The sequence below is a fragment of the Syngnathoides biaculeatus genome, chromosome 3 (assembly GCF_019802595.1).
Source record: "Syngnathoides biaculeatus isolate LvHL_M chromosome 3, ASM1980259v1, whole genome shotgun sequence".
NCBI lineage: Eukaryota > Metazoa > Chordata > Actinopteri > Syngnathiformes > Syngnathidae > Syngnathoides > Syngnathoides biaculeatus.
Window position 1 is genome coordinate 3,670,137 of NC_084642.1, and position 14,900 is coordinate 3,685,036.

The following is a 14,900-nucleotide window of genomic DNA, read 5'->3' on the forward strand; positions in this document are numbered from 1 at the left end:
GGCAAGTGGGGTTTGGGCATGAATTTTTTTTATATAACACACTTAAACGCTGACCTCTCGTTACTGCTAACAGTGTAAATACAAGGCAATCATAATATTTTGAAAACTTAAAATATGAGTCCAAACAACCAAAATAATTTTGCCAAACTTCCGACATAAAAATGTAGACTGAGTGATATACAAGTTATACTTCAGAAATAAGTACACGAGTAATTTGTTTTTATATATATTTGAGAGATATGAAAAATAAAAGTGAGCAATAAAATGCATGATTTACAGGGCCAGTGCTACAGATGGGCCTAATCGTATTAACAGTTGTCAATTATATCATATTTGAGAAATTTACATCCAACTTACCTTTTGCGTTTCCTGGTTTGGATATGCTCCTGGATATTTTTTTTTTTTGCTCCTCGGCTTCCATAATTGATCATATCGGAACACAGATTGCACAGCGTTTTGCCGCAAACGTCCACTTTTTATGTGTTCGGTTAGACATGTTGATGCCTTTTTCGTTCCTATCTGCACGGTTACACTTTTTTCAAGCCATGCCCGTCTGAAACAGTTTTTTTACCCCGTGGTTTTTATCAATTTCCCTAGCACGATCTTCATTTTTTTCGCTCCAAGACTTACACAATAACTTATGCGTACGTATGTCTATCAGCTATAACTATGCCGTAGTAAACACAATGCTTCTCTATGAAATGTTAAAATCCATTCATGGGCAGGGTGGCAATTTTTTGCCTTATTGAGATAAAAGACTCCAAACAGGCCACAAGCAAAAAAATAACACTTTTTGGTCATTTAACGCATAAAACAAAGGGCAAAAAAGATGTACCCTCTTGCGGGACGGGTACGTTATCAGCGGTGCAGACTAGAGATATGATTATCAATTAATTTTTATTCTAAAATGACACTTACGCATTAATAATACTGATGGATTAGCATTTTGAAGACAAAGTTGGTTGCATACTGACCTTACTCCCTTTCTTCTCTTGGAAAACGCTCCACGTGTACTTGAGGCAGGAAAGGGAAATAACTCCGTCCTAACTTTGACCCATGAGTTATCCTCTCCCGATACCAAATTATGGCTTCAGATTAAAACACTTGAATATTTTGATATACCGAAGGATATAATGCGTGAGAATCGTGATGTCCCAAAAATGGGACGCTGCCCGGGTTAGCATCAGAGTGAAAATACCGACGAAATACCAGCAAAATGCTTCCAGAAATCAGAATGTTGTCGTTATTAGAAACACCAATATTTCACAGCTGTGACTAACTTCACAACGAGGGTTGCCGATAGATGCTGGCGGCCCGCCCTCGCCCCGCATCAAGCCGTACCCTCGCCCAGTGATTCCCAAACAGTGAGCCGGGGTACATTAGTGTTCCGTGGGAAGTTATCCAATTTTTTGGAATTGCCAAAAAAAAAAAAAAAAAAAAAACATTTACTCCAAGAAATATTGTATTTTATTCATTTACTTATGCCAGTGAGGCACAAAAAAATCCTCTTCTATTAAATGGCAGGAAATACATCCAGTAATTAATCGAGATTTACTTTTGTTGGTGTGCCGTGAGATTTTTCAATTGTAAAATATGTGCCTTGGCTCTATAAAGGTTGGAAATCACTTCCTCGCCCACCCCACCCCTACCAAATTTTCCCAACAGAATTACACGTTTCACAAAAATGACAATTTCAGCTGAAAAAAAACTCACAATTCTGCAAATCCCCGTAAAATTCTCATCCCTGTATTAAGAGTCATTGATGGTGTAGGGAACGTTTTAGGCTGAGAGAGCCATAAATGCAGAATATTTAAAAATGTAATTTCAAAAGAGCCATGGAATATTTTAAAAATTAAATGCAGGTGCACTTGCGTAATTATGGAGAACCAACACTTTTAGAGTACAATAAGTCTATGATGTTGCTAATCAATGGTGACAAAAGTACTTCTTACCATGAATGCGACTTCTGGTGCTGCCCGGTTTTGCTGACGGCTTTGTAGTCTGTTTCGTATGTCGTCGGATTGAGTTTCATGTAGGCATTGAGACTTCCATCCATTCATCATGAAGGTCATTAATTCAATTTGAGTTGCCATCATGTCCGACAATAGCATATCTTATATTCATTAGATTATCTTGTCTTTATGCTAAAAGTTGTCCAAAAGTTCATTGTCAACATCAGGCACGAATGCTTTGGCGTACTCCTCCATCTGTGCAGGACTGTCCAGTCTTGCCAAAAACTGTACAACTCCCCATCTTTGTTTTCTTTGAGTGATCCTCAGCACCGTTAGCGCAAATCATTGTTGCCGCCTGCATTGCGTTGGAGCCTTCTGCGACTGCGCAAATTGACTGCCACTGTGAACTACGGCAACCCCGCAAGGACAAACTCTGCTCATTTGCGTTGCCGACGCGACAGAAATTATACAGTACAATATGGGCCACTCATCTAGAAATTAAAAAAAATAAAAATAAAAATAAAAAAGACTGGAGAGCGCATACACATCGAGAGGTATGTCGATTTGGTTGAAGCCAGTTGGCCGCCATCTTGGTACTCCCAAAACGTGTGGAGGACATGCTTGTGGATTATGGCTGGGTTTTTCCTCAAAGTTTTTCATTTAGAATTCAAACTGGTCATGTGAGCGTGACATTTTATCACTTCTGGTAATATGAAGGATTTTTAATTCGACTTGGTAAGCCCAAAAAAAAGGTTAAGTGCAAAGGAAAGACATATAAACACCGTGACTACCAAGAAACCTTGCATATTACCTAAGGCCTGATTTCCTTGACATGTTAACTTTTCCCAAAATATGCTCTGAACCACTATTATCATAACATAGCAAAAAAAAAAAAAAACAAGCATTTTTTGTCATAAAAACACAACATTTTAAGTCTTTTTTTGGGGGGGGAAATAAGGACTCGCAATAGGGAAAATACACAGGAAACGCAGTGTTCATTTGTTGTCTGTGCAACATCCTATTTCAGAACATTTTAACTCGCATTTGAAAATCAAATTCAGTTTGCAGAGTTCTGTATGATGAAATTCATCAACAAATTTCACAGAAATGTGTTTTCTTGCTCATCCAGTGATGAAGCCTGGGAAAATATTGACATCGCTTTTTCGCAAAAAAACCGTCGGCCTATAAAGGTGAAACAGAGAGTGAACAGTGAAAAACAACAACAACAACCGTAAACAAAACTTTGTTCAAGTGAATTAAGCTCAGAAAATAAAAAAAAACCCTTGACAAAGAAACTTTAACAGTGTCAAAGTAAATCTTTCCAACTTCCTTGAGGAATGTTTTCTCACAGCCACGAAACTCGCTGCACAGGTCGGCATGCGTGTTTTGGGAGTATCAAGATGGAGGATGGAGAGTTCAGTTTTGGTGGCCAACGAGCCATCCACTCTTTTTAATTTTTAGATCAGTGGGATGTACAATATTAGTGTAGCGGTACACACATCTGCCTTTGGCGCGGACAGCATTGGATCGATTACCGCTCAGTGATGCTGTCGATAATGCCCTGCGAATGTCTGGCGACCAGTTCAGGGCGTAGTCCACTTTTCGCCCGGTGCTAGCTGGGATAGGCTCCAGCTCTCCTGTGACCCTTGTGAGGATAAGCGGGTTGGATAATGGATGAATGGCTGGATGGATAAGCTATTTCCCAGAAATAATGCATACTTGTTAATGCCGCCGCCATATTGTGACAACCAGAACAATGTAATGCTCTCCCAGGAGAAGAAAGCAGGTACGTTTTACCTGCGTATCCACTCGTTTGTAAGTTTTGTGTTTCACTAAAAAGATTTCACACTTATTTTTTGAGTAAACTGAGACAATTGATCATTATTACTTCAGTATACCTGTCCCACACTTTTCCAGATATTTTTTTTTTTTTATGGTGTTCTGTGAGAGTCGTGTAAAATCCTTAATGTGCCTTGGCTCAATAAACATTTTTCATCACAGAATTAAGGGGGCGGGGGGTGTAAAGTGTTGTTGTTGTTTTTTTGGGGTGGGTTGCTATTGTTGTTGTTTTTTTTGGCTTGATTGAGCTTTTCCAAAGTGATTAAGAAATTCTTTGCACATCCATCGTCCTGTTTTTTTCTATTTTATTCCCCTTCTTGTATGCGCACCATTCCTTCCAATATTCTAGGAAGGAATTTGTTTTGTACATGAACCTGTGCTGCTCCCTGCTGGTGAAAAGAAATCAGCACACTGCGTGTGCTGCGATGTTGTGATGCGTTGAGAGGTCAAGTGCTGCGTTCAGGTGCTCGGTTGAAAAAATCTGGCTTTTATAGAGGGGGGGAATTGTGAATCGTCGATAAAGCACATAACCGAGAAGTAGTATTGACATACATCCATCCATTTTCTTTGCCGCTTATCCTCACGAGGGTCGCGGAGAGCGCCGGAGGCTATCCCAGCCATCAACGGGCAGGAGGCGGGCAATCACAATCATCACACCTAGGGGCAATTTAGAGTGTCCAATTAATGTCGCATATTTTTGGGGATGTGGGAGGAAACCGGAGTGCCCGGAGAAAAGCCACGCAGGCACATGGAGAACACGCAAACTCCACACAGGCGGGGCCGGGATTTAACCCAGGTTCTCAGAACTGTGAGGCCAACGCTTTACCAGCTGATCCACCGTTCCTAGTATTGACATGTAGAGTGATTAATATTTGCAATATTCCAGTCATCGTCACTTGGAATTTGTTGTGATTGTTCTTTTGTCATCATGTCCATCAAATCCAAAGCGTTGCATGCGAGCAGCAAAACTATCGAAGATGTCCAGTTGTGTCCCTCTTTGGGGATTAGTTGATAATATTCCATCCCGCCTTTTTGAAGGCCGCTCATATAATCTGCTTAATCTGAGCGGCGCATCACCGGATGAGCGAGTGGATTCGCCGTCGAAGCGCCGCCGTCGAGCGAGGCAACATGTCCATCACGGCCTGTCAAAAAGTGACTCTGATTTCGTGTTCGGTTCTGTGCGTGTCGCTCTTCTTGCCCAGGATGCTTCTGACCGGAGCCAAAAAGGAGTTGGGGCGGCCGCAGGGTGAGCGCATGCGTCGCGTCGTCGTCCACATCGCTTCAGTGTTGTTGTTGTTTGCTGTCAGCTGGTAAACAACTCTACTAGGTCATCTGATCATGTTGCTACGTTATATTTTTTAAAAATGCAAAAATTGTGGAAAATAAATGCAGTTTCCGTAGTAAAGATATTATTGTTATTGTTCTTTTTGGGGGAGGATGCATCATATTTTCAAAGCTTTCAAATTAGGTTTGGGATCCTATCTTTGAGTGGGTAAAGCGTTGGCCTCACAGTTCTGAGGTCCCAGGTTCAATCCCGGACCCGCCTGTGTGGAGTTTGCATGTTCTCCCCGTACCTGAGTGGGTTTCCTCCGGGCACTCCTGTTTCCTCCCACATCCCAAAAACATGCAACATTAATTGGACACTCTAAATTGCCCGTAGGTGTGATTGTGAGTGCGGCTGTTTGTCTCAATGTGCCCTGCGATTGGCTGGCGACCAGTTCAGGGTGTACCCCGCCGCCGGCCCGTTGACAGCTGGGATAGGCTCCGGCACTCCCCGCGACCCTTGTGAGGATAAGCGGCAAAGAAAATGGATGGATAACCAGCATTGCAATTTGGAATGGAGTAACTTTATGTAGACGTATGTATTCTTTTTTTTTTCTCCAAGTAATTCCCAAACCCGACTTCGACCCCTGAACCGTGCAAACTAGAATGTTTACTACAGCATTTTGAATCGACAACAATGAAAATAATTACGTGCCCTGGAAATATGTGTAATCCAGCAATTCGATGATTTTTTATATGAATTTATTCTTTTATAGATGCTACCAAACCAAACACTTTTGTAGTGAAGCACTTTACTGACTAACATTTAATTGCAACTTTTTGAATTTACCACGTCGCTGACTCATTTTTGCAGAAGTCCTTAATCTTGTTCTTGTTTTTTTGTTATCGTCATGATTATATTTTTATCAATTTTTCTGATCTTGAATATACTTGATCTCAGAAAAACATAAATCTTTCATGTTCATGCTCAATTTTGATGAATGGGATAATGCAAAATATTCACGATTGTTTTCGTCTAACGAAAGTTGAGCATTTTTATCACCTTTTTAAGATCTATCGTCGCTTGAGCAGATGTACTAAAGTTGTAGCAGGTAAACATATGCACTGTATATAGCGTACAGGGATATTTATTGTATTTCATTCGATGTTTACTCCCACAATTCACATTTTATGGCATTTTGTCTTTCCTTTTTGTAAGCAGTTGGTTTCAAATTGGGAATATTTGCACGGCTGAAGTGTAATATTATTGCTGACTTGTTATGTGGTGCAGTTGGGCCCGGGTTCTCCCCACCTCGGATGCATCAGGTGCCGTCGTCCGACGACCCGGACCAGTGGGGCTTGGACCTTTTCCGCTCCATGACCCGCAGCGCCGAGGCCTCCGCCAGAGTCGCAAACATCGGACGTGGCAAAAAACACAACCTGATGGCTCAAGTCATCCCCATTTATGGATTTGGGATTCTACTTACATCCTCTACATAATTTACAAGGTTCATACCAGTAATAATATATCTGTATTTTTGTATTTTGAGTCTACGACAATGATGCCTCAATTAGCATTTCTATTTTTAACAGTTGACTTCCAAGGACAAGAATATGACATCAGGAAAGTACAGTACAACTGTGAGCATGGAGAGGAATATGAGTAAGTACTCAAATGTTCTATTCAAATCTTCTAGACTATAAGCCGCACCTGATTATAAGCCTCACCCAGTACATTTTTAAAGGAAAAAAAAATTTTGTACATACATAAGCCGCACCTGTATATAAGGCGCGCATGCCCACATTGAAACACAAGATATTTACAAAGAAAGAAGGTACACAGAAAGAGTTTTAAAAGTTTTGATCATATAATGTTAGCTTTTCTTTCCAAACAGTGCCTGTGACGTGGTAATAACACAGTAGCAACACCGTAGTAACACTGCACTAACAGGGCTGGGTAAAAAAAATGAAAAATACCGGTAAAAGTCACAGAGACGTGGCAGTAACACGGTTCAGGCCACCTGCTTTTATGACCCCTGAAAGCATTTTTCATCTTTTTACATTGCTCCAGTTCTTCCTGCTGCCGTTTCCAGCGTCTCACCATCGATTCATTTAATGCCAAGTTTAAGTGCAGCAGCTCCGTTTCCTTTCCTTGTCGGCAAGCTCGATTGCTTTTAACTTGAAAGCTGCGCCATATACATTTTTCTTGCATTTTCCATGATGAGGGTCTGTTCATCGATCCATTCTCTTCGCCGCTTAACCTCACGAGGGTCGCAGAGAGTGCTGGAGGCAATCCCAGCTGTCAATGGGCAGGAGGCGGGGTGCACCTTGAACTGGTTGCCAGCCAATCGCAGGGCACATCGAGACAAACAACCGCACTCATGACCACACCTAGGGGCAATTTACAGTGTCCAAAGGATGTTGGATGTTTTTTGGAATGTGGGAGGAAACCGGAGTGCCCGGAGGAAAACCCACGCAGGCACGGGAAGAACATGCAAACTCCACACAGGTGGGTCCGGGATTGAACTGTGGGGCCAAAGCTTTACCAGCTGATCCACTGTGCCGCCAGGGTCTGTTCATGCTAATTTTATTCACGCACAAAGCGCAAAGTTACATTAAACTTGCATCTTCCTCGACATACCTGTCTCACTCTTACTTTTCTGCTCGAGCGCCCCTGGTGGCCGTTAGCCAAAATGCATATATTAGTTACATCATTGCATAAACCGCAGGGTTGAAAGCGTATGATAAAAGTCGTGGCTTACAGTCCGGAAATTACGGTAGATTTATTCATCTGAAGAAAAAAAAAACACTTACTCAGTCATCTAAATTGGATATAAAAAGTCTACACACCCCTGTTAAAATGCCAGGTTTTGTCATCTTCATAAAATGAGACCAAGATGAATAGCTCACAGCTGCCTCAAATAAACTTCAGCTGTTCTCAGACCTTTCTTGAATTTTAGGAGGGTTTCGTGCAAAAGGTTTTATGCTAACACTGACTACAATTCCAAACTCGTCTTTGTCTTCCATATGAAGGAAAAAAACACCCCCAATCATGCTACTGCCACCACTTTGCTTCACTGTTGTGCTAGTGTTCTTTTAGTGATGCCCAGTGTTGCATTTGGAGCAAATATGCCTTACAGAATTATGAATTATTCAAAGTTGAATTGTCTTTTCCTTTGTAAAATGAGGCATCCAACTTGCCACCCAATCAGTCAACCCAGACATCAAATACGAAGTTAACGAGAGATTTTTGTTGTCAAATGCACGACCAAAAAGCCAGCACTTACCAGACATTTCTGCAGTTCCTTCAATGTTGCCTTCTCCAGATTGAGACCTTTGAACGGTCAGATACTTCCGAAGTTGTGGAAGTGTTCTGCACACGCCTAGAAAAATGTCACGAAAGCCCACCGGAACATCTGAACTTTGTTTGGGGTTAATCACCTTCAATGGTGTCAGGTGTGTGCTGACGCATGTGGTCGATTGGCCACACCCTCAACTATAAAAGGGTGTGCACACTTGTGCAGACCACATTTTGTCCGGTGATTATTTTTTTCCCCCCCAGTTGAGTCCTGATTGAATCTTATTGGTTACAAGTTTCATTAAAAGTGGAAAAAGTGACCAAATTATTTCTTTTTCTCTTTTTATATCACAAAACCCTGACAGTTGAACTGGGGAGTGTAGAGTAAAATGCGCTATAAATCATAATTATATTATATTATATTATATTATTAGTATTATATTATTTTATTATTATTATATAATAAGATAGTAATTAATTCTGATTAATAATAATATAATTCGACCTGCCTGTGAACGTTTGAAAGTATTGAAGTGTCACAGAAAGGCATCCATCCATCCATCCATTATCCAAGCCGCTTATCCTCACAAGGGTCACGAGAAAGGTGGAGCCTATCCCAGCTAGCTTCGGCCGAAAGGCGGACTACACGCTGAACTGCTCGCCAGTCAGATAGCGACACCATCAGGGAGTGGGAATCGATCCCACGCTGCCCGCACCAAAGGCAGACGTGTGCACCACTACTCATCAGAGAAAGCCATGGAAGTGGAAATATTTTGGTCAACATGTTGGGCAATTTGGCACTTGAGTTTGAAGTTCAAATGTAAAAACAACAACAACAATATTTAAACACTGAACAGTTGCACAAAAACACTATCAGGATTGGGTTAACGACAAACTAAGTTCCGCTATATTTGTTATCGATATAAAATGTACAATTTTTATCAATTCCTGTAATCTTTCTGAATGTCATTAAATTCCCATACGACGCAATAAAGTGACGTTTTTCTTAGCAGCTGACGACGAGCTTGCCAGACTACAGGAGCGAATACTTCAGTCGGAAAGGATCTTGGAGAGGATCGTTTCGGGGAATACTCGCGCTTCTGGGAGGTTAGTTTAGAAAAAGTACTATCCCTGGCACAGTCCTCAAAAAAAAAAAAAAAAAAACATCTCACGTTGGAGTTATTCACTATATTGCTGGGAATTTCATGAAGGCAAATTTAAATACAAAAAAAAAAAGCTGCTGTTCTACGGAAGAGTCGACAAACTAAGATTGATAAAATATGAAAAGCTTTGCTGCCCTCTGTGGCCGTTGACTTTCGAGAGCGGCGTACTTCGTGTTCCATGGTTCTTCTTTGCCCTCTGCTGGCCCACAGCGGAAGACGCAGGAGAAGTAAATCGACTTCGACTAAGAAAGAGGAGAAACTTCTGAAGCAGCTGAGGCAGATAGCACAAGTGATGCAAGAGGGCCGCCAGGAGGGCGCCTCCCCGGAGATGGAGGCAGAGGAAGTGCCTTACGGCGCAGACTGGGAAGGTACGCTGCACCACTCGCCTGTTTGAGGTAGATGGCGGCCTCGTACCAGCTTGGCCTTCTGAGCATTTGAGGGAAAAGTTTTTAATGGACCTTTCCGACCTGCCAATCACTCGTACAAAAATAGCCAATCAGATAGGCGCATTGTCTTAACCCCTGGCTTGACACCCCCTTGCCACCACGTAGTCCCACAAGTGTCAGTAGCGTGCGCTTGGAAAAGTTAATGTTACGAAGAAAATGGTCCTCAGATGCGCTTGGGGAATGGGCATTTCTGATGAAAGATATCGTGTTGCGTTACAAGGGTCCCAGTTGATTAATTTTCCAAAGCCTAAAACACAGTTGATGTCTACGATGGATTAAGGCTCGCGGAAGAGCGCTCGTACAACTAAATGTGAACAATATCGACAAACACAAGGCTGTATGTTCGAAGGTAAGTGAGGGAGAAGTATTTTCTCTGAGTTTGACTGAATTATTATCAGTGCTTTATACATTGCAGGAAAACAACTTTCACTTTGTTTGCGTATCACTGACCTGCTGAAAGAAGTGTGCCATGTTTTATGCCGAAGAGTCTGGTTAGTGATACGTAAGTGCGCCACGTCATCCAAGAGAAATGTCTATTTGCCTATTTTTTATCACACCGGACTTTTAAGACAGAGCACTGGCTTCCATTACGAGCCAAGTCAAATGAATACACCCAGTTATTAATCACCATCGTTTAAATGCACTTGTAGAAAATCGAAGCTAGCTTACTTATAAAGGCTACAATAGAGAGTAATGATTTTTTTTATCCTGTTGGATTTCAATATAAAGTTTGTGAGGCGTCAAACTTTTTTTGCATCGATCGCCATCATTTCGCTGTAACTCTGACATTGCGTCCTGCTCCGTCCAAAATCTTAATTCCGTGGACATAACCTTGCGTGAAATCGTTAACACCTCTCTGTAGAATTCTCTTGGACAAGTCTGACGCATTTGGCAAAAAAACATACCCCAATATTATCTGGAATACGCGATAGAGAATCGACTTCGAACCTGTTCTGCTCGGTTGCCATTTTGGAAGCTTGTGGGACATGGCTAAGGGGCGGAGCTTAAGATCGCCATCGGAAAGGTCCACTCTTTCTGACTACCCCCATAATACTTGTTCATCTGAGGTTCTCTTGGGTCTCCTAAATGTGTACGCATCATGTTACGCGGGTAGCTGGGTTTGTAGTTGGGGCCAGCTACTTAGCTAGCTAGCTACCAAGCTATGTACTTAGCTCAGTCGGTACAGTAACTAGACATTTTACAGTAAAAAGTAGAAATAGATTACCTCAAATAACTAAAGTTAGCCATCTACTAATCCACTTATTGAGGTCAGCTAGTTTAATTTGTCATTTTTCACATTTTGACAGCATCACTGTTACAGTTACATTTTAGCTGGCTGATAAGTGGATGGAGGTGTCGGTCTTTTGTGTTTGTGTGTGGCTTCGCGACAAAAGGACATTTATTGCCATCTGTGGCCCTGGTCAGAGGACACTGCTGATTGCAGACGCTGCTGCTCGCCACACTTTGGTTGGACAAACACTGTTAATCTTTATCTGTTAGCAGTTTTACTCCCTCTTTTGTTTCGTTTTTTGTTTGTTTTTTTTTTTTTATTCCACTGAATGTAAGACTAGGCTGGAGAAGGTACAGAAAGAAACGAGAAAATCACAGTCGAATAAGAGCATATAACAGTAGCAACAACGTGACAAAGAAGATGGATTTTAACTATATGTGGACGATTAATATTATGTCAGGTAAGGAAGTGACGTAACGAGCAGCAAATACGCCAAAATTAAAAGACGGAAGAGCAAAGGGCAGACCTGGTGAGCCAGACAGGCCTGCCCTGTGCGAGGTGGGAATGGCTCATGGTGCCAAACGTCAGAATTATGGATTTGAAAGACAATGAGGGGACCGAGAATGGCCCGAACACCAAGCAATTAAATCCCCTGGGTTTGTGTCAAGGGAGACCTGCAACACGTTGCTACGAGGACGGGTGCGGCGACCACGACTCGAACGGTCTACGTTCATTCCAGGGAGGAGATGCTCATTTTTACAAAAAAAACAACAGCAAAAAAAACCTCAAAACAAAACAGATATTTAATATTCTCTGAAAGTAAATGTATTTTTTTTTTTTTTTTTTTTGTACAGGCTACCCAGAGGAAACCTACCCCGAGTATGAAGTACCCGATTACAAACGTGGATTTGACCGCGCGGCCCTGGAGGAGCCCGCCAACCAGCCCACTGCGGAGGCCTTGGCGGAGCGAATGGAGCAAGACGAGGAAGAGTTGGTGGCAAGGAAGTTATCTATCGTACGAGAGGAGGATGAAGATGAGCAGGAGGAAGATGAGGATGAGGAGGAGGAAGATGAGGATGTGGAGGAAGAAGAGGAAGAGGAGGTGGAGGAGGAGGAGGAAGGGGAGGCGGAGTACAATGAAGAGATAGCAGAGGAGGAGGAGGAGAGGAGGAGGAGGAGGAGGAGGAAGAGGAAGCAGAAGCTGAGAAAAGACTTTTGCTACTTCCTCTTGCGTCCCAGGATGATGCAAAAACAAAGCATGAAAGATTAGGTCTCCAAATACACAACGAGCTGCAAGGTCGTCAGACAGCGGGGAGGAAGCACATTAGCTTCAATGACCAAAGGGATGTTTTCCACTACCCCAAGGAGGGGACCTACGAAGGGCAGCTGGAGAAAGAGGAGGACGGAGGAGGAGAAGATGACGACGAAGACGACGGACCGGAGGTGGAAGACGACGAGGAGGCCGATGAGGAAGATCCCGTGACCGAGGCAGAGAGACTCCAGTTCGCCGGCGCAGAGTGTCCCGACCCCGAGGAAGACGCGGAGGAGGGGGGGGGTGCGACGTATTTGCCGATGTTAGCGTCCGCGGGGGGCGACAGTAACGTTCACCGAGACATTCGGAAAGAGGTCAGCGGCCTGAGGATGCGAAACAGGAGAGAGACGTGAAGAATTTCCCTTCAAAGTAGTCTCGGAACAGTCTCTTTCTGTTCATCCTTTTTCAAATGGAGACACTAGCGCGTGAAAGAAGTTGTAGTCTATAGACCAGTTGAGATTACGATCCTTTTTTTAAACTAGATGCTTCTTACTGGGAATACAAAGAGGTTTTCTATCCTGTCTTTGTAGAGAGAAGATAAAGGAGCGGTTGGGATTCAGGAACCTGGCTGACGGGTTAGGGTTAGGGGTTTAGAGTCAGTACTTATAGGGGGACATCCCGATCACCAACAAGACTCACTTCCCGCCAATACCTCACGGACTGTACTGCATGTATCTATATGGAAGTGTAGAGGTGGGGTAGATCCGATTTGGTCAGGACAAACTTTCGGATGCGAGATAGGTTGTTACGGAGTGGTTAGGTTTGATTTGTTCGGGTCTTCGGGCAAGGGCGGAGTCAGCTTAGAATTTGGGTTCGAGTAAAGTGTGGACCTTGTCGTGAAGGTTACTTTAGTTTGTTGATTTTTCAGATGGACAGTGTGGAAAACAGAAAGAACCCATTGAACTTTCCTGTAAATCCAAATAAAAAATCGAGACAGAGGAACGGCTCTTGTGTTTCTCTAAGCAACTCACGGTGTTAAAGGTACCCTTTGGTCGTAAAAATCGGAATTTAACATTTTACACAAAAACTACAGTATGTAGCATGTAGTCAAATGCATAAAAACTTCAACGTACTTTAATAGTAACACTAAAACAATGTCACCCTCGCCACGACAAATCACAAACGATGGTTCTGCCTCAACTTTGTCCTTAACCATGATTGGTTGGCTAAATCTTTGTCTATATACACAATAATTAAGCTCCTTGGAAGTTTGGAATGATCACGAGCAGATGATAGAAGTTCGTCCAGTCCCGGGGCTTCCATGTGGAGGGATCACTTTCCAACTGCGGTTTCAACGTGCTCTAATTATTAAATGTATCTGTTCTGGAAGTTATTTCGTAATGCGAAACTTTCACCAGTAGAAGCACATTTTACATGTAAATAGCCTAATCTGTTCCAAGCACCCCCTCACACACACACACCACCAAAAATGAGCATTCAAAGTACATCATGCAAAGAATAATCCAGAAAATTATGCTCATTTACCCTGAGCATTGGGCAACTATGTGAAGTGAAGGTTGAGTGACAAGATGATAAATAAAGATGAATAAACTTGCAAAAAAAATTGTTTAAAAATGGCAAAAAAGTTGTAGTTTCCCAATGTTTGCTAGCAAGGGAAACGCAAAGCATCATGGGTAAAGACTGATGTCCCTCTTAGCCAATGGGATGCCAGGAATATCCTACGGTGATAGCTAATGGGAGAGCAGCGTTATCGTGCCACACAATTCAAGATACAGGATGTTTACATTTCGGGGCATTTGGGGGCTGCGAATCCAGTTCCTATTTCATATAGCCTTTCATATCCCGAATTTCCTTCGTGACTAGAGACAATATTTTTCCGAGGAGGAGTTTCGTAACCTGAATTTTTCATTCCTAGAGACGTTCGGAGTAGACGTACCTCTGTAGCTGTTTTGGGGCAATATGAGCTGGATTCACAAACTTTACTGATACCTAATTTATCTGGCAGATGTGATGACCTTTGATTACCAATTCATATGTAGATGAGTTGGGAATCCTCACTTCCTATGACTGCCTTAGTAGACAATCTGAAACATAAAAAAATCAGCGTGAACAATGGCAATTTGTCATGAATCAGCAAAGTCTTGCAACCCACCGTTAAATTATTGAAACATCCTGCTAATTGCACAGGAACAACAACCTTTTATCATAAACCTGAGTGCCTTCTTGATAGTCTTTGACCAATTTCCTTGGGCAAATTTTTGGGGGGAGAGACCTCAGAGTATTTTTGAGGTAATGCAACCCTTAGGTGAACCCGTACAATAAGTTAAGACGGTCTCGACCTAAGACATTTCGACTATACAACACCTGTCCCCCGTCCACCATTTTGTCTGGCTGATGCTTGTCTGTTTGTGCACCGGGAGGAGATCTTTGCATTT

The 14,900-nt window shown here is 42.4% G+C and overlaps 1 protein-coding gene across 1 annotated transcript; it reads left to right on the forward strand.

Moving 5' to 3' along the window:
* Positions 1-4,919: 4,919 nt before the first annotated feature.
* On the forward strand, positions 4,920-12,857 carry ric3a (RIC3 acetylcholine receptor chaperone a). Its single transcript, XM_061813379.1, is given in 8 exon segments — positions 4,920-5,037; positions 6,346-6,534; positions 6,537-6,572; positions 6,679-6,717; positions 9,363-9,459; positions 9,726-9,883; positions 12,047-12,318; positions 12,360-12,857. Coding segments are annotated over 8 exon segments (1,407 nt in total).
* Positions 12,858-14,900: the final 2,043 nt, after the last annotated feature.